The 20,787-nt window shown below is 42.2% G+C and overlaps 1 protein-coding gene across 2 annotated transcripts in view; it reads right to left on the bottom strand.

The window, feature by feature from the left end:
- Positions 1–20,787, bottom strand: part of CARS2 (cysteinyl-tRNA synthetase 2, mitochondrial) — a 44,830-nt gene that overhangs the window by 11,027 nt on the left and 13,016 nt on the right. For both annotated transcript variants that reach the window (XM_065416685.1, XM_065416691.1), the window contains 7 exons: positions 19,875–19,946; positions 19,196–19,301; positions 18,124–18,207; positions 17,186–17,315; positions 16,704–16,837; positions 11,930–11,997; positions 8,647–8,713 (listed from right to left, as the gene is read on the bottom strand). In XM_065416685.1, coding sequence (XP_065272757.1) covers positions 8,647–8,713; positions 11,930–11,997; positions 16,704–16,837; positions 17,186–17,315; positions 18,124–18,207; positions 19,196–19,301; positions 19,875–19,946 — 661 coding nt within the window. The remainder of the gene's footprint in view (positions 1–8,646; positions 8,714–11,929; positions 11,998–16,703; positions 16,838–17,185; positions 17,316–18,123; positions 18,208–19,195; positions 19,302–19,874; positions 19,947–20,787) is intronic.

Raw genomic sequence — 20,787 nt, 5'->3', positions numbered from 1 at the left:
AGTCAGGGCTTACTAATAAATATTTGCTTCAGATAGAAAAAAAAAAATCTGCTCAGGTTTGAACCACAGTTTCTGATAAGTGCTGAGAACAATCCATCTTTGGCTACACCTGCAAATAAACCATGGACAGCACCAGTCCATCTGCACCCACCACTGACATCAGCTGCCAGCTGCGGATCATCTTCCTAAATTACACAAAGTTATACATATTTTAACTTACACTGCAATATTGGAGCCAAATTCAGCTCTCGTATAAGTGGGCGCTACTCACATTGAGTTATGGCCACTGGAAGTTGTGCCCACCAACATCAGGGCTGAATCTGAACTTAATCCTCTAGAGAATCAAGTCAGAGTAAGGTACACAGCCTTTACATACCCACTGAACATAAGTAGGGCCCTACCAATTTCACGGCTGTGAAAAACGTGTCACGGACCATGAAATAAACCCTTCCCAGTGAAATCCGATGTCCCCTTGTTCCTAGGAATGCCCCAGCAAAGGGGCCTCCTAGCTCCAGCTGGGCTGGGGAGGGACAGGACTTGTCCATCCCCTGCACAGCTGCTCTGGGGGAAGAGAGGAGGAAGATCAGACACACCTCAACCTCTAGGAACCTCCTGCGGCTGCAGGAAGCTCTGTGGTTGCTGCCTTCAGAGCCTAGCTCTGAAGGCAGCACAGAAGTTAGGGCAACAATCCTGCAACCCCCCTACAACAACTTTGTGACACCCCCCACAATCCCATTTTGGGTCGGGACCCCCATGGTTACACCACCGTGAAATTTCAGATTTAAACACCTGAAAATGTGAAATTTACCAATTTTCAAATCCTATGGCCATGAAATTGACCATAATGGACCGTGAATTTCGTAGGGCCCTAAACATAAGTAACACTGCTTTGCCACATATACCTGTTTTCTGACTAACTTACACCCGAAGTATAGTTTATTATAGTGTACCGCTCCTTATATCAGTGCTTAGTTTGACCTACAGTTTCCATGGCAATCTCCCTCTGGCTCCACAAGCACATGCGTTACAACAGTCTGCTTTACAACAGTATGACTACACAACACTGAGCAAACACACACACACCATTTAGAAAGGTAAACAGTATGTGCAAGACAGAGTTAAAACTGTGGTGGAAGCCATAGGCCAGACCTGATTTCACTGACACCAATATAAATTCAAAAACAAGTTAACAGCTTAAACAGAATCTCTCTGGATTTACCCCCAATAGAATAGAGGTCAAAATCTGGCTCTATATTTGAGAGCTTCTCAACTTGTGGACGATTAAAATCTGTCAATGTCGCATTAACGTTGGTTTCAAAAATAAAACTTTACTGTGTCTTTCAAATCAGACATTTACTTTTTTTTTTTTTTCGTTAAAAAAGTTACAGAAATTGGATATCAATTTTTATCCAAATAAGATTACCCAATTAATTACTCTGGACACAGGAACTGTAAGATAAGCACACATGATAAATGTTTAATACAGTGAAGTCCACTTTGATTAAAGCAATTCTTTTTCACTGATTTTTGCCTATCTACTACACTACAATTACGGTCAAGTACAGATGCACAGTCCAGTTCCAATGTGTTTAGTTCTAGAGTGGAAGACGGGTGGATCACTCCAATATTGCGCTGTTCTGTACGCTATCCCTGAAGCTCTGGTACTGGCCACTGTTGGGAGACAAGATTCTGGGCTAGATGGACCATTGGTCTGATCCAGTACAGCAGCTCTTGTGTTCTTATGTTCATACATTCATGTCTATAATCACCTTGGATTAAGTCCCTGAGAAAGTTCTGTCTCCTGCACAAACAAGCTTTATCATCCTAATGGACAGCTCCATTGTGCCAGAGGAGCAGAGTTGTTAACCACTGTCCATACCTCAGAGTTTCAGGAGATCATTAACGAGCCTAGACCATTAGACTCCTGTGATAAATAAAATGGGGGAGGGGTAGCTCCCTTTTGCGGACACCCAGCTAGCCCGTTAGCTATAGAATTCCTCTTAGTAGCTGTTCTCTACTTGCTTTACCTGTAAAGGGTTAACGAGCCCATAGGTAAAAGGAAAGGAGTGGGCACCTGACCAAAAGAGCCAATGGGAGGGCTAGAACTTTTTAAACTTGGGGAAAAACTTCTCTTTGTGTGTGTGTTGTGGTTCTCCGGGAAAGAGGGGAACAGGGAGCAGTTATGCTGTGAGAAGCTAAAAGCAAGGTATGAAAAACCATCAGATCATACCTAGAGATTGCTTATCTGAAACCCCAGATATGTAAGTAAATTAGGGAATGTCTAGGAAGACGCAATTAGGTTTATTTCTGTTTATTTCTTATTGGCTTATGGACTCCTCTGTGCTAACCCCAAATGCTTTTGTTTTGCTTGTAACCTTTAAGCTGGACCTCAAGAAGGTTATTCTTGATGTTTAATTTTTGTAAGTGGTTTTTTTAATTCTAGCAAAAGCCTAAGTTCCAGATATATTTTCTTTCTTTTTGTTTTTAATAAAATTTACCTTTTTTAAGAACAGTATTTTTTGGTGTGTGTGTGTGTGTGTGTGTCCTAAGAGGTTTGTGCATACGTTGTTTAATTAGCTGGTGGCAACAGCTGATTTCCTTTGTTTTTCTTTCTCAGCTCTTCCCCAGAAGGGGGGTTGAAAGGGCTTGAGGGTACCCCACAGGAAGGAATTTCCAAGTGTGCCTTTCTGGTTTCAAAGGGGTTTTTTTGCACTTGGGTGGTGGCAGTATCTACCCATCCAAGGCCAGAGAGAAGCTGTAACCTTGGGAGTTTAATACAAGCCTGGAGTGGCCAGTATTAATTTTTAAAATCCTTGCAAGCCCCCACCTTCTGCACTCGAACTGCCAGAGTGGGTAATCAGCCCTGACAACTCCTGACTCCCAAGTCTGTATTCTAACCACTAGAATATGCCTCCTCTTAAAGACAGCTATCATAGGGTCGTTGGGCCAAAAGTAGGCTAACAGAGCTTTTTGAGGAACAAACAAAGGAGAGCAAGGAGGTACAAAGAACTCAGGCAGAATTTCTCTGCATTAAGTAATTTATATAGGAAGCAGTTGCAAAAGGCAGCATACAGAAGCAAATAATAAAAAAAGCTTTAAAAATGAATTAAACAGTGGGGACAGATGGATAGACGGACACACACAAATTGGTTTGCAACAGCTAACTCAAGAGAGGAAGACAGACTCTGGCTTTTTATCTTACCTGATAAAGTGGAGGTGTACACCCTGAAATGCTCCTTCCACCGATATAACTCCCCTGCCATGCCGATATAATAAAACCACCTCGACGAGCAGTGCAGAGCTTTCTGCGACGTAGATAGAGTGACGCAGTGTCAGTGTAGACACCTCACTAGGTTATGTCACCCTAACTGGCCTCCAGGAAGTGTCTCACAATGCCCATCATGACCCCTCTGGTCAGCAGTTTGAACTCTGCTGCCCTGGAGGTACACAGGTAGGTGCCCCTCCCGCATTTAAAGGCCTGGGAATTTTTGAAATTCCTCTTCCTGTTTGCTCAGCGTACACAGTTCACACTGCATCTTCCCAGCTGACCCTGATGGCTTTATGCAGAAGGCACGCTCCCAGGTGGAGCACACCGGAGCTGCTGAGTATATGGGGAGAAGAGGTTGTGCAGTCGCAGCTTTGTACCAGCCATAGGAATTTCGATACCTACGGGCTGATTGCTAGCGCCATGCAGGAGAAGGGGCACGAAAGGGACACGCAGTAGGCAGGCGTACCAGAAGGCAAGCAAGTCAAACCGTCGCTCTGGTGCAGTGCCAAAGACCTGCTGCTTCTAAGGAGCTGGATCCTTGGCGACGATGCCACCTCCACTGCCAAGAGCCCCGTGGATACTTCGGGGGAACTGGAGGCAGCGGCCAGTGGACTCAACCCCAATGAGGAAGTGGTGGATGAGACGGTGGAGCTGGAGGACGAAGCGGCACATGTGGCAGGGTCATCCGGTGGCGGGGTGAGTAAGGAACTCTTCTCCACTCTGGAGGGGTCTAGCCAGTCCCAGTACTCTGAGTATGGCGCACAGCATGCAGGAGAGGGGAGCTCCAGGAAGTGCTTATTTTACTTTGAGAGTGCATAGTGAGACGAGATTGAGCTCTCATGTACTTTTTTATATGGTAGAGGAGGGATTAGGGACAGAAATTAAAAACCGAGCCTGTGCATCTACACAGTGGGGCCAGGATGGAAAAGTTTGTTAATGTACACGGGGATGTCTCTGGAATCCTCCATAGTGATCTCTAGGAAAAACTTTCCTGTAGGTATTCTGCAATCCTCTGCCAAAGGTTCCTTGGGAGAGCTGCCTTGTTTCTCCCCTCGCTCTAGGAAACTTTGCTGCGTCACCTGGCAATTATTTCTGCAGGGACCAGAGCAGCACACAGGCAAGGGGCATACAGAGCCAGTCTGCAGCCACATGCATGCAGGAGATGCTCCCTGGCATCCTGGGTTACCCTTAGGAGTGAGATATCAGGTTCAATTACTCTAGCCTGTGGAAAAGGGTACCCATATTCAGAATAGATTACCTAACCGCTTATAATAACCCCCCTTCACAAACCACCCTTTGTCCCTTCTTGCCCTTTCTCCCTTGTCCACCCCCCTTCCCGCAAATTCACCATAATTGGGACTTGCGGCGACCTGTGTGCTAGCCAAGGGACAGTGAGAAAGAAGCGTATGTGTAATTTTTGTGATTCACGGCTGTGAGCGCACTCACAATACAGTCTCTGTTCATTATTTCTTTGCCTTCTGCAGATGTGCCCTTGAGAACACACTCCTCCACACCGGTGGAGCGCCTCCATCAGATAAGGCAGTGACCCAGGAGGAGTAAGGAGGAGATGTTTCACGAAGTGCTGCAGTCAACAGATACACCACATAGCAAAATGAGCATGGAGGGGGACAGTTAATGAAAGACTGAGGCTGGAAAGCCAGGAAAGTACACAGGGGCAGGAGCGGATGATAAAGCTCCTGGAGAACCAGACAGAGATGTTAAAGTCCCTCATTAGCCTGCAATCAGAGCAAATCCATGCCCAACTCCCCCTCCGGCTACTACAGAACTCCGGTCCATGCCCTCCCCAAACTCCCCCACCGCATTCGTTGCGTGTTCCTGGTCCCTCGCAGTACCCCGTGCACACCACACCTGGAATTACACCCAGCTGTAAGAGCCCTAACTGCGAGACTGTTCCTCATTTTCATGTCCCATTTGTCTGAAAGTTTGTGTTTTAGCCCATTATTAAACTTGAGTCTTTATTTGTGACATACATACATCGCTCAGTGTGAACATTGAAACACAGTGGCTGTAGGTAGGAATATTTGCTCCTTGCAATAATGCTCAAGAAGTGATCACTACAGAGGTAATTCATGGCAGCCTGACCAAATGCATCACATACAGACACACTACTGGGAATCATTGTCAAGATGCTCCTTCAAAGCCTCCCTGATTCGAACAGCCTCCCACTGCGCCCCTCTAATTGCCCTTGCATCTGGCTGCTCAAAATTAGCAGCCAGCCAATCAGCCTCAGCACCCTCCCCGGGGAAACTTTTCCCGCTTCGATTCGCAAATATTATGCAGAGTACAGCAGGTCGCAATGATCTTCCTCATTGAGATCTAACCGGCCAAAAATAAAAATAAAAACCAGCACCAGCAACCTTTTAAATCGGCCAAAGATAAAGTCAATGGTCATTCTGCATCTGCAGAGCCTGTTGTTGAAGCGCTCCTTGCTACTGTCTAGGTTTCCCGTGTAAGGCTTCATGAGCCATGGGAGCAAGGGGTAGGCAGGGTCTCCAAGGATCACTATGGGCATTTGCACGTTCCTCCATTGGAAAATTCTGGTCTGGAAAGAAAGTCCCAGTGTGCAGCTTTCTATATAGTTCAGTGTTCCTAAAGATGCATGCTTCATGCACCTTCCCTGACCAACCCGCACGGATGTCAGCAAAACTATCCCGGTGATCCACCAGCACCCACAAGACCATGGAGAAGTAGCCTTTTCAGTTGATGTACTCCATCGCAAGATGGTCGGGGCCAAAATTGGGATTTGTGTTCCATCTATCAACCTGCCGCAGTTAGGGAATCCCATTGTCTCGAAGCTATCAATTATTTCCTGCACATTACCCAAAGTCACAGTTCTTCGAAGCAGGAGGAAATTAATGGTCCTATATATTTGCATCCCCGTAGCCCCCACCATAGACTTTCCAACTGCAAACTTATTCGCAACTGACTGGTAGGCAGTCTGAAGTTGCCAGCTTCGACATACCGATTGCCACTTGCTTTTCCACAGTGAGGGCAGGTCTCAGTCTGGTGTCCTTGTGCCGCAGGGCAGGGGCGAGCGCTGCACACAGGAAGGTGGCTTTGTGCATCCTAAAGTTCTGCAGCCACCGCTCATCATCCCAGACCTGCATCACAATGCGATCCCGACGGTCCGCTGTGGCAAGCTGGTCCGTGAATGCCAGCAGCAATCTTGAATGATTTGTTTCCATGGAAGACAGCAGGGCGGGCATCACCGATTCACTCTCTGTTTCACAGCTCATGAAATACTGCAGGACCATCTGTGTTGTGTTCATAACGCTCATCACCTGACTGGTCAGTAGCTCAGGATCCAGGCTGTCAGGCAGAGATGAAGGGTGCACAGTTTACAAGGGCTGTTGAAAAATGGCACAAAATGAAGCCCATGCCATGATGGCACGGAAAGAACTGCATCATAGGACAGTGAGCATGTCCCCATGATGCACCGCGATCCGTTCCCAGAGCTCCCAGTGGCAGAGGGTGGTGAGATGCATGTGGGATAGCTACCCATAATGCAATGCTCTGTCAATGCAAGAGCAACAACTGTGGACACGCTCAGCTGACAAAAGGAGCGCTGCGTGGATGTGCTCCACTGATATTATTAAAGCAACTTCTGATAGTTGACAAAACTTAAGTAGACTTAACTCTGTATTGTAGACATGGCCTTAGAATAGTCCCATGTCCCACAGCATGTCCTGCCTTATTAACCTTATGTGCCCACTTTGTATAGACAGCAGCAGCCATTCACGCAACCATGTTTGCTTCTCTAGGTTACTGTCAGCAAATTCTCATTATTCCCACTGGATTCCAACCAACAGTGTGTGGTTTCCTCTGTCCTTATCCTTTACCAGATGAGACGTGCACCAGATCCCAGACTCACTGCAGCAAGTCTTCACATCCTATAAATGAATTAATGAGGCTGGAGCAAATGATGGGTAACCATTCATCAGCTGCAGGGCTGTCGGCACTTCTCCTCGCCCCAGGGGCAGCCTTAGAAGGTTTGACCGAGCTTTTGAGCTGTTGTATTGCGTCGTACATACGTATTATGTAGTTTGGGTTTCCATTTCCTCAGGGTCCAAGTGCCTTCAGGTGCATGTCAAGGATCCATTCATGTGCTCAAAACTCATTTTGTCTTGTGACGGGTGCAGAGACCCTGAGGTGAGGAGCATGCCATCCATAATAGCAGCATTCCTGCCACAGAAAACCTCTCACACATCCACATGTAGGGCTTGCTCAGCATACAGATTCATCTAGAATTTGCTCTTTATTTCCCCTAGTAATGGAGGTCTGTTGCTGAGAGTCAGGCTAAGTCTACAGTGGCACAACAGCTGTGCTGCGGTAGCACCGTAGTTACTTCCTACATCAATAGAAGGGGGTTTTCCATTCTAGCAGCTAATCCACCTCTCCAAGAGGCAGCAGATTGGAAGAATTCTTCCATCAACCTAGTCGCATCTACTCTGGGGGTTAAGTCAACCTAACTATGGTGCTCATGGCACAAAATTTGTCACAGCCCTGAGCAGCCTAGCTAGATAGATCTAATTTTTAAGTGTAAACCCGGCTTCAGTCAACTCTCTCCTCATCCCTTTCTGTGAAATATTTTAGGAATAAACAGCACTCCTACAGCTTTCGGCTACCAAGGATTTTAAGTGAGTGAAAGTGAAAAAATAGCTACATCAACCTAGCTACATCCCTCAGGGGCTGTAAGAAATGTTGCACCCTGAGCATTGGAGTTAGGTTGACCTCATCCCAGGGAAGATGCAGAAGAATTCTTCCATTGAGCTAGCTATCGCCTCTTGGAGACATAGATTGACTACATTGATGGAAAAACTCCTTCCGTCAACGAGATAAGCATCTACCCTAGGGTGCTACAGCCGCACAACTGCAGCGCCATAGCTGTGCTGCTGTAGTGTAGACAGGGCCGGTGCAAGGATGTTTCATGCCCTAGGCGAAACTTCCACCTTGTGCCCTCCCCCCCCCTCCCCGAGCCCTGCAGCAGCTCCCCACCCCCCCTCCACCCTGAGGCGCCTCCCCCGTGGCAGCTCCCCCGCCCGGGGAGCCGTGCGGCAGCTCCCCACCCCAGCTCCACCCCCTCCCCGAGCCCTGCAGCAGCTCCCCCCCCCCCACCCGCCCTGAGGCGCCTCCCCGTGGCAGCTCCCCACCCCTCTGTCAATGAACTGTTTGCGCATGAAAATTCCCAGCATGTTACAGATCAGCACACATTACCAAGGTGCTGAGTAGTCTTCTACTCATGGGAATTAAATTAGTTGGCTCCACATGAAGATAATCCAACACATTGCAGCATTGACCCTCAGCATTTTAGAGGATTGTGTGAAAAGACAAACTAATCAGCCCCTTTTTTTTCTTACCTGATCTGTACTTGCTGCGCAAACAAAACATTCTGAATTCATCCGCTGACTTCTTTGTCAAAAAATCCTAACCAATAAACAAATAAAGAATCAGTATTATACTAGAGAGTCTAAACAACAGATCTTCATTGTGTAATTTTACACTTTGTATTTGCATTTCTGTATTTTGTGTTCATTTCTTAGCCTTCTGGGAAAGATTAATAAATACGTTTTTGATTATCTTGTTTTGCAATTATAATGTTTTAAAGTATGAAAACAATTCATATCTTAATCGTTCAACTTTAAACTAAAGTTTATTTGTGGCAGAATTAAACTAGGCAATGTCAGATATATGCCAGCTGTCGATGTAAAGCATTGAAAGATGCATTCGAAATTACATTTTCATCGTTATGATCATCTCACACAAACACACAGTATGAAGGACAAAGAAAAGTAAACCTGAAATGTGCTGAAATTCAGATACAACAGAATGGGGGGGGAGGTACCCTGAAGTCTTGCTAGCTTCACAAACAGAATGTTGGGTTTGTTGAACTAGATTAGAGTTTAATTTATGTTATAATTAAGAGATTAGAATATGTAGGAATAGAAGGAAAATTGGGACTGTGTGAAAGTTAACTTCTCCTGTACTACCTTGATTTATCCATACAGACCTGTCAAAATCCTACTCATCCAGAGGGTAACTCCCTCATATTGGATTAATGTTAAGGTTGCTTTAAAACTTCACTCCTGTGATAAAGAATTTCACTGAGTCGTCCAAAGAACCATTTCAAATCGTGATGGTATATTTAAAAGTGGTCAACCACTTGACAACCCTGTCTACTTCTCAGCACAACGAATGGCAGGTAACAGTAAATGCTACATTCATGATCTTTTAAATTAGCAGATGAGAGGTAGTAAATTGTTAGTACCTCCACGTGCTGCTGAACTATAGTATTGCAATGAGAAGTTAGTACAAGTCTGAAAAGATGGGAAAGCAAAGCAATGCATATAGAAATTTCGCTTCTGTTTCAATAGTACAGCAAGCGGCATAGTGAAGGTAGCAAAATGTCAAGCACGTACAGTGTCTAAAATGAAAATAGAAATAATTGGGGCAATCAAGGCTAAGCTAAATCAAGAACCAGACTGGGATACGAAATTATCTGTCTATACACTTTATATAGCTTAGTAAACTCAAAGTGCCTGAAGACATTGTGGTAGTGTGTGGTAGGAGAGTATTATGCCTAAGGAAGGAAATAAATTGTACGAATCAAAACTCTGAGCTGGAGCAAGGCCCATCTGAATTGGAAGATCTCGATAGATGGATATGTGTATGTATGTATATATGTATATTTTTTTAAATCTATGTTTTGGGGGGAAGCGTGTCACTCTTCAAAACAGGGTGTGTGGGAAAACTGAAAATATTCACACTAAATTGATTTTGGGGGAGAATATGAATAGCTATTTTAACAGACCAGAAGGGGTGTGTGTGTGTGGAATACTGCAGAAAAGCACAGCTTGATCAAGGGCATTGAACGTGGCTGCAGGAAAGGAAAGTCATGCCTCACTGACTATTTGCAATGTGTTCAGTGTATTACTGGCAGGGGAGACAAAGGGACAGCAGTAGGCAGCATCATCCTAGCCTTGAATTTTTTAGAACTCACATGAAAAGTCCCACATAGGGTTTAACTTTCACGATGCAGAATGACTAAATGCGAGGAAGTTTGGTTCACTGATCTGAAAATTACCTACAGGACAGGATTACCTTCATTAGTCACAGCTAATCTATATATATTTAGACTAAAGAAAAATTACCCCGGGGTACTGCAGGGAGGAGTGCTGGGTCAGCAGTTATTTATTGTTAAATGTATCTGACTTGCCCTGGATGTAAAAGCTATTTGCTATGACAAAGTTCTCTTCACCTTCCCAGGAACATTCTCTCTCAGCTCATAACATTCCATTAGAAATGCAGCTGCGGACGATTTCTATTTTTTGAAGTTGTTCTTTTTGCGTTAACCCTCATTCCTCCAACTCCTCTCCAGCATCTGTCTACACTAGGAAAATTACTGTCAAAACTGTCAGCGATGGGTAATTTTCCTAGGGCAGATGAGGCTTAGCCGTACACAGACAGCATCAGGAGAATTAAGAATAAAGCAGCTCACATTGCACTCTGATTTTCAAAGGATTATAATTAGTCTTCCAGAAGGGCAGAGAGAGAGAGAGAGGGGAATGTATGTGCTGAGACAGCCTTTTAATCCTTGTCTACATGAGGAAAATTACCCATTGCTGACAACAGATGTCAACAATGAGTGAAGCTGAACTAGTGCTAAACACAGCTTAATTGTACATGTAATCAAGGACAAACTGTGTTCCACACCACTTCAAAAACACCACTAATAAACATATAGACAGGAGCCACCAGAAGTGAGTGCTTCTGTGGCGTTAGCTAAGAAAGCTGCTTTTGGCAAGAGCCTATGCCTCTCTAATACGGTATTACCATCTAACAGGATCGCATAGGCTGATACAGACCCACTCCTGGCACTTGATATTAGCTACAAGGTAAAGGTCTATTTGAGTTAATAAGAGAATGACAGTAAAAATAAAATAAAATAAAACAAAATAAATACAATTAAATTAAATTAAAAAAAATGCCGGCTACAACAGCCGTCTACACTGGCGTTGGAAGATACACGTCAGGTCCATATAAAAGAGTTTACATTATCAAATCCTGCTTCATGTTAAATGAGATAAGGAATGAAGTCTCAAAAAAGTAGTGCCCCCAGACTCTAAAAGAATATGAATAGCCTATGTTAATGAATTCATCTCTGCTTGTCTGCTGACCAGTTTAATAGATGGTATGCATGTTGTGTTCCAGAATACGTATCTTTGCTCACATATGTTAAGACAGGAGTATCAAATTCACTATGTGAAGAGAACTGAACTATATCTTTTGATTATGGCCCATTGCCTCAGCCTCAGGACTCTAAACAACCCTTGAGTAAGACCAGGTTTCATACTGATTACTAAAGGTTAATATGCCCAAATAAGACATAATGGGCACGAAGGCCCCCAATTTGGGGAACAGAGACAACTTCTGTTGGTGAGAGAGACATGCTTTCAAGCCTACATAGAGCTCTGCTTCAGGTCTGGAAATTTGGGGAAAGCGCTCCTATATAGGAGGGGATTTAAACACATGATTTAAACGTGTCCACGTGTTTTCCTGAATCTGGGCCATAATGAATTACAGCATATTAAACACACACACACACACACACCAAAACTTCTCTAGTTCATAACAATATACTACCTTAATTGTAATGTAGTTTTTTAATGATTTTGACATTTTTTCTTGATTTCCTTTAATAAGCAAATGCCCTGGAAGAAAAAATATAGTTAAATTAGTCTGCTTCTGAATGAGTGGTGAATGAAAAAGCAAACTCTGCTTTGAGGAACTGGAGGTTGAATATACTTAGATGGATATGTCATAACCATTTCAATGCAGTGCTTTGTATTTTTAACCACAGCTTTACTCAAAATCCTACACCATTAGGCACCCAGAGCTTTGGATGGGAACATTTTAAACCAATCTAAAGAAATAAAACTAATGGAATGGAAGAAAATAAACAACTTGCTTTTACCAGAAATGCCAACACACACTTCTAAATAATAATAGAAAAAAGTCTTATCTCTTGACACCCCACAGTGATATTTGGAGTCCTGTAAAGCCTCCTCAAATGTATAGTATCCTCATGCAAACCAAGGTATTTTCCAACCAAATTCAAAAATGGAATAAAAGTGTAACACAGCCAGACAACTAATTCAGAAGCTTTGCCTTACAACAGTGCCCACACAAAATGGGCAAGTTTCAAAGTAGGGAAGAGACATACAAACCTCCACCAAATTTAGGATTTAATAGGAGCAGGTGATACTAAGGGTTCTGTAATAGATGAAACAATGCTCGCAAAATGTAAGGAAGGTCACATATACCCAATGAAGTTTCACCTTAAAAGGACTTGAAAGCGAGCCAAGGATTTTGTAAAGCAATCAATAGTTTTACCAGCAGCTTCCCAAAGTAAGGGTAACTACAGGCTATTTTCCTTGTGAATATCTGGGCTTAGAAATGCTTCAGGAGCTAAAAGTGATGCAAAAAGTTAGTGGGAAGACCAGAGAAGAATGAACTAAAGGGGCAGTCAGAATATATGCTGAAAAGAATATGCTGTATCTGGGACTGCATCCTTTTCACACAAGACGGATATTTCCCTGGCTGCCCCTCTAGTACAACAGACCAACCCCAATTAACAGAAGGCAAGCCCCTGAAAATGCACCCCCTTTGGAAAACCTGATCACGTGAACAGTATGGTCCTGGCGGCATCATGTTTATACCTACGGACTGCGATGCTCTAAATCTGACATCTCTGCAAGTAGTCATGGATAAACCTGCTCCCTTCCATCTCCAACACATCTTGAGCAGCACAGACTACCAAATTCTGTTCGTGGGGAGCAAGGGAATTTTATTTATTGCTGTCATGCAGTTTAAAGAGGAGGTTGGCAACAGGACTTTCAGAGAAGGGGCTTCTGTTCTGAAACCTACTGCCCACTTTGGTCCACTACAACCTGAACGTGCCAGCCTTCAGAGGCCAAGATATTTTATCAGGTTCGGAGGATGGGTTAAGAGGGTAGAAGTGAACTGGTAGTGGGGACTTACATTTTGGTGTGTTGGGATGATACATTTGAATGTGGGGGAGGGGCTTAGTTGTTGTTTTAAATTAAACTCCACATGCCCCTAGACTCCTTAACAGCTGCATTTTACAGACTGAAATAAGCTCTGGGTTTGCAGGACCCAGAGCAGAAGAGGGGCAGCAGCCATCCGTATTTACTCCTAGGGAAATTCTGCACGACTGCGCATGTGCAGAATTCATGTCTCCCACAGATGTTTTTTCCTCTGCAGAATAATACATTCAGCTGGAGTCTTGCTGCAATTGCACCTTTCGCCCACCAGCGGCTGCTGTGGCATCAGAAGATAGAGCAGCTGGCTCATGAGCCAGAGCAGCCAGCCACAGCAAGGGAGAGAGCAGAGGCTGTTTTTCTCATAGCAACATACCTGAGGGGCCAGGTGAGGTGTGTGTGGACAGAATGGGGCACCCAGGGCTGCTGGGGGGGGAGGTGTCACAGACTGGGAATCAGAAGGGTTAGTTGGGGGGACAGGGAAAGACAGAGACAAGGCAGATGTGCCTGAATGAATGGGAGAGACTGGGGGTCAGACAGGGTCTTCATGGGGGAGGCTCCACAACTCCCTAACAATCCTTCCCCTCCCCCCCAAAAAAACCCCGTTCCATACTTCTCCCCCTACACACCTCCAGATTCACCCCCCAAAAATTACTTCCCGCTCCCTAACCTCCTGTTACCCCTTACTCCTCCTGAGCCATTGTACTGTTTCTGAGGGGTGTGGGACATACATTTCTATATTGTAGTTTAAATGAATTACTCAAAGTCCTGTATTAATATGCCTAGTAAGGAATCTATTTGTCAAAAAACATTTCCTAGATGTTTTTTGTTGTCTGTATTGTTACGGACATACTTGCTGACAGGTAGTTTGAAATAAATTACCAAAATAATTGAAACTAGCATGCTTATTTTGTGTTATTTTGACAAATAAAATATGCAGAATTTTAAAATAGTGTGTGTAGAATTTTTAATTTTTTGGCACAGAATTCCCCCAGGAGTACATATTGCACCTGGGATAGCATGTAGCTCAGCTCAAACATTGCTATATAATGTCATCCACATTTGGTAGAGTTCCTTTCAGACACATATCTGTACTCTTGGGTCTTGTTTACTATTGGTCTTATTCTGCAGTCCTTACTCACACGAGTAGTTCAGTGAACATAATGGGACTTCTTGCATGAAGAAGCAGTACTCAACATGTATAGGGGCTGGGGATGCAGAATCAGGCTTTACCAGCACCAACTTGGGAGAAAGTCAGAATAACCAAGGTGGGGAAGAGGACCATAATATACAGGGTAGATATCCCTGGTACCATTGTTAGTACCAATATAAGATGATGCAGTGGCAAAGCCTAATGCAGAGCAAAATTATCTGGAGTGTCGTACAAAGAAGTGTTAGGAGCATTCCTACTCAGAGCCGCAAAGCATGGCACTATACAATCCTGAGCAATGCCACAAACAGGAGACTTTGTGAGACAAGGGTTTGTCCCCATCACAGAGTCTATTTAGACAAAACCAATGAGGTAGCTGTCTGAAAAAGGTCTTTTGTCTTAAACAGGTGACAGTCACCCAACCCTCAATCTTTCTCTCTGTCTTTTTTTAAGCTCTGTAAGAGTGTGGAAATAAGAGGCTGAGGCTGTCTACACTATGGGTCCATCCACACTAGACCGCTGAACAATTCCATGCTGAATTTCCCCACTCACCAAGCTGCAGGGGACATTCAGAAGTATGCTTTAGCTAACCTTGCTCTTTAATTATTTCTTTTCTCCTCTGGCCAATGCTGACGGTGCCAAATTGTGATTAAAATCAGTTAAGGTTGCATAGGCTAGATATGGTTTCTATATTTGATTTAAATAAAGTTCACATTGATAAGAGAGTGTTTAAAAATCAATATGGCCCGAGCTAATTTTAAAGCATTCTTGAAAACAGTTTGCTATAAAATAGAATGGTATATCATAGTTGATATGGCAATTTAACGGTCTCTGGTGCTCACCTGTGCTAAGGGGTATGTGAATCTCCTCAAGATATGAAGTGACTAGTCTGTCAACCCTGCCATCAAAGACAATGTAAATTGTTTGGATCACAAAGAGGAAGTTAAAGAAAGCTACAGAGGAAGACTTCAATAGAGTTATGACAATTTAGACCAGTTGATGAACTGCTCCCACGGCTTTAGGGGAAGTTTAAAGGTGAAGTACTCAGAGTGAGTTCCAAATAGACTGGACAATACAACAACTGTGGTGAGTGGTGGAGAAACAAGACTGAAAAAAGAGTAGGAGGCAGAGGGAAGAAATCTTTGTTTGAAGGTATTTCTTTTTCAGGATGCCAGGACCCCAGAACAGGAGAGCATAAAGCAAAGGAAGTCAATTATAGAGCATGTTAGACACAAACAAACTTGTTTCTCTTCTCATGACTGGAAATAATGCTACTAGTAGATAAAAGTTTCTCAGCTGAATTTAGAGTTAAGTGCTATGTCAACAACAGAATAATTACACATTCAGAATTCCAGTATCTTTCTCTAATCCAGATGTTTCTCTGTTGGAAAACACCACTGGGGGGTTTTCTTTGTTAATCTGTTTATACACCTCAGCATTATCCTCAGGTCTCATTTTCCCTACCACGACTCAAATCCTTTTACTACATTTATAAATACTGCCGTTCCGATTACAGCTTTCTATTGAACACTATTTCAAGACCAGTGCACATGATGATGAGAGTTCAAGGACTCCAAGAATGATTTGTAATCCATCCCAGTTTTGGTGCTTCTGAAAATTATCATCAGACATCATCTCACAGAATTCTGACTCACCTACTTACCCCGCTCACCTCTCCCCAGATTTGGGGGGGGTGGGGGTCTGATTCCAAGGTGATGTGTTTTTCTACTTTTAGGAATATATGCACACACATACCAAAATAACTATCTATCTAAATAAATCTTTTCTATTTTTCTGGGAGAAATAAATATAAAAAAAAATCTCAAAATTCTAAGGAAAGCAGGTGAAGGATGAGTGAGAATTCTGAGAGACTATATCTTCAAGGAGAGTAATAATTAACCTTCCTTTCCATTTGTTTCATCAAACTTAGGGCAAAAAACTTAGAGACTTCCAAAAATCCAATTACAATTAAAAACTCCTACATTTCTGAACTTATTTTTAAAAAAAGAGTCAATTTGTATTATTTAAGGTAAAATTCATTTTCAAATGATCTTTCTTAATTTATTTGGAGAAAACAGAAACTTGTATGTACATACAATTATCTGTATGTAAGTTTTTCTCCACATTTCTAAGCATAAAAGCATGCCATGAAAAGCTGAAAGCCAAATACAAAATTTAAGATGACTAAATTTAAGCTGTTACTTACCAGAATGTAGAAAATAATTTCCCCATTGTTCACACTGATGATAAACCTCACACTGTGCAATTTCATTTTCATGATGTGGGAAAGCAAGATCTATGCCACCAGTATGGATATCCAGTTGGCTTCCAAACACTGTACTGTAACAATATTTTACTGATCAAAACCAGAACAGCACAATAGCCTTTGTAAAGCAATGCAGTAATTAACAGAATGAAATACTAAGTCCAAATGCTTTCTCCAGTTTATTACAGTAACAGAACAAGTATTCTAAGAAATACTAAAATCTCAGCAATGTATTTGTCCAGTTTCACTTTCCGCAAAAATGAACACTTTTTCTTTATAATCAGCAATTTCTTATTTTTGTTTAGATTCAAAAATTACAAATGGACATATCCTTTCCTTGTTCCAGTTACCAAAACCACATCAATCACACACGCACGCAGGCACACACGTATGCACAAAATTAAAAATCTAGGAAATCTGACCTCGAAATTGTAGAGCACTCGATGTGCCAGCCAGGTCTTCCTTTTCCCCAGGGAGAAGCCCAATAAAGTTCTTGAGGTTTGGCTGCCTTCCACAGGGCAAAATCTTTGACATGTCGCTTATCACGATCAACTGCCAATCATTTATTATTTGTTAATAGGATAAGTCTCCAAAAAGAGTCAAAGCATGAACCATTCAGAATGTCAGTAAAGGGAGCTATCCAGATTTTATTCTTGGACAGACACTTCCATTTTCCTGTATCTTTTTTTTTTCCTATCCTGGAGGACAGACATGTTGGACACAAAGTGTTCAACAAAAATAATATCCTGAACATTCTACCATGAGCTAGAAATGGACTCTGATTCATCTACAGACCTTAAGGCAAGAAGGGCTCATTAGATCATCTAGTCTAACTCCCATTGTAACACAGACTAAAGAATTCCACCCAATTCCCCCTGTATTGAACTCAGTAACTTGTATTTGACTAAAGTATATCATCTTATTTATCTATCTATAAGTGCCCAGGCTGATATTAGCTCCCACTAACAGACCCACACCTAACATATTTCTAACTCTATTCCATCCAAAGATAACCTGGAAAATATAAAACAATCATTTCTCCTAAACACAGGTTATCCGGTGGTTACAGAATAACTTTCCTTCCAATTTTTCAGCAAGAAAACTGTATTTAAGTGAAGTAAAGTCAGAAAAAAAAACCTTAAATACATACAGCGAGAAAAAAATGGTCAAAACTTCTTCAGCACTAAATAAATATTATCTATGAATTAAAGTTACAAAAGAACTATGACTGAGTAGGAGATGCACTGTTTGTATTGTTTTAGCCTTTCATATTAGGATTTCATACACATGCTAGTTAAGCCTTAGAAAACGCATTTAACTGAAACAAAGTATTGATCCAAACCAGTCCATAGCAACATACCCATTTCCTCTTGTACATCAGGGTAAACGCTAGTTAACTTTCCGTATCGTTCTCCCCTAGATTTGACATCAAAATAAACATTACCTGTTAGAAAACAAACATTGAGATTTATTACGAAGATAGGGGGCATTCACTTTGCCAGTGCGGTGCAGGGCTGCCCAGAGGGGGGGGCAAGTGGGGCAATTTGCCCCAGGCCCTGGGCTCCACAGGGCCCCCCACAAGAATATAGTATTCTATAGTATTGCAACTTTTTTTTTTTTATGGAAGGGGCCCCCGAAATTGCTTTGCCCCGGGCCTCCTGAATCCTCTGGGCGGCCCTGGTGTGGTGAAAAGGTAAACGCTTTTCCTGAGTAAAGCATCTGTTGCGTACTGTTTCCTAAAATAATCATTCTGCTCTGGAAAGTAACTGCAATAATGGGAGCATGTGTTTCCATGGTTATGGGGTCTCAAAGACTACAGATTAAGTTTGCTTGTCTCGCACATAAGATTATTTTTTCTAACTGCAAACCCACCCTAGGATATAAAAGTCATACTGGGTTCTTTTCTGCTCACATAATATCAACTGTACTCTTCAGGATTCAAATGAAGCCTCTCACAGGTGTAGTTAACATGCAGCTGAGGTCCCCCAACAACCACAACCCTGCTTCTAAAACCCTACTACGCACTCTGTTTTGCAAAAGATGTGCTCTGCAGTGCATAGGGGATGCACACCTTTCCATAGGGACTACCAGGTTCTTATCTTGCACAAACCTCTGGTGTAATAGAGTGTGCCAGTTCCATGGTTTTCTAGCCCAGGATTTCCCCATAGGAATTATATAATGCAGTTAATGCCCATAAAGAACATTAAAAACTCAGTTACATTTAAATTACAATATAATTATACATGTTCTTAGCATTGTACACAAAGTGTATTAAAGTTATTCACAGCATTTTCCTTATCAGTTATCAATCAAAGGAAGAGATGGTATTGAGTATCTGAACTGACCCCAAAGTGGTATGGTCATAACTCCAATTAAGAGAATGAATTTCTTGCACACACATTAACATCAAACTGTACTGCTAGAAGTCTTACCTTTGGAGGTTGCATAAGCATGTCCACTAGCCATTATTCGTTCTATAAAAGAAATTATCTGAGGAATATTTTCAGTCACTCTCATATATACTGTCGGGGGAAGAACCTTAAATGAAAAAGCAAAAGGAATATGCTGCTGATAAGCTACTTTAGTTTATGACAATACCAGCATGTTTAAAGGAACACTGCCAACTTAAAAACATCCCTTGGCCCGCGCTGCTTCCCGCAGGCCCCATTGGCCTGGAGCGGCGAACTGCGGCCAGTGGGAGCCGCAATCGGCCGAACCTGCGGACGCGGCAAGTAAACAAACCGGCCCGGCCCGCCAGGGTGCTTACCCTGGCGGGCCGCGGGCCAAAGGCACTGCCCAAACACAGGCAGTATGCAGTACCTATCCTGAAGAGCTTATAACTGTTCATTCATTCCTTGAGACAGTTTCTTCCTTACCAAAAGACACATGTAAACATATGGGGATCAGATGAAATCTTATAAAAATTTTAAAAAGGAATTTAAAAAATGTTCACTCCGTACTATTTAAAGGATGATTAATCAGAAATAGAGTATTTTCAAATTAGTCAATTAAAATTATAACTTAAAAATCAGGTTGTCATTGTTCCTTTAACAAATAAATGTACTTTATAATAATTTCAGTTTTAAGAGATAAAATATTAAATATTTGTACCTTTAATGCAGCCATGTCTTGTTTAAAGTCTTCTTCATAAACCCGGGCAAGAGCTAATGGTGATATGTTCATCTGTAGAAGAAAGGCAGATGAGTGAATCATAAATCAAAATAATACAAAATATTATAGCCTTATCAGTCAGTTAATGGCTAATTGGAAGAGTTATGGGGCCCCCGAGGTTAAAAAAAAAAAAAAAGTAAGGAAGGTTTATTAATCCAACATTCAGTACAGAGGCTGTATAAAAGATAGTTATAGCATAAAAGTGATATTTAATTTATCTTTTTTAATTATAGGAATATTTTAATCCACAACTTTCTATAGGAAGTGACTAAAAGTTAAGTCCACAAACCTTTTATTTTTATTCAGTAAGGGACTTCATTTCCAATGCTAAGCTTACCTCATATTCATGGTGCAAGAAAGTCATTTACAACACTTACTGATGTATGTCAGAGTTATAAAACAGAGACTTACAGACACCACACAGGATATTTTTTATCATTGAAAATTAATATGATTTTTCAACTATTCATTGCTGTTCCTCAAATATGTGAATGGAATTGGGGAAATGAACTGATAGTCAAATATTTTTGAAAGCATAGTAACACTCCAACAATATCTACAAGTTTCAAATGTAGACTCTGTTGACAGCTAGGCACAGGGATCTTTACAAAAGTGAATAAATAAGTGGGAAGCAGAGATAAAGAGTCAGTTTGCATTTGATATTACATTTGTCTGAAATACTCATCATAGCCAGGGCTTGAAAAATTCACCAGAACAAAACCTTCCCTGGCAAGTGGAGGTGCGATGTCATTTAATTTTGCAAGATTTAAGTTTCTAGTCCTTATGTTTTGGAAAATAATCTGCTGCATGTGAACCAGTGGAAGGCTGTCTTTCTGAATTGTCAGACAGGAAC

Source organism: Emys orbicularis, chromosome 1, assembly GCF_028017835.1.
Source record: "Emys orbicularis isolate rEmyOrb1 chromosome 1, rEmyOrb1.hap1, whole genome shotgun sequence".
NCBI classification, from domain to species: Eukaryota; Metazoa; Chordata; order Testudines; family Emydidae; genus Emys; species Emys orbicularis.
Note: the sequence above shows the minus strand (reverse complement) of the source record. Positions and strands in the feature narration are given on the sequence as shown.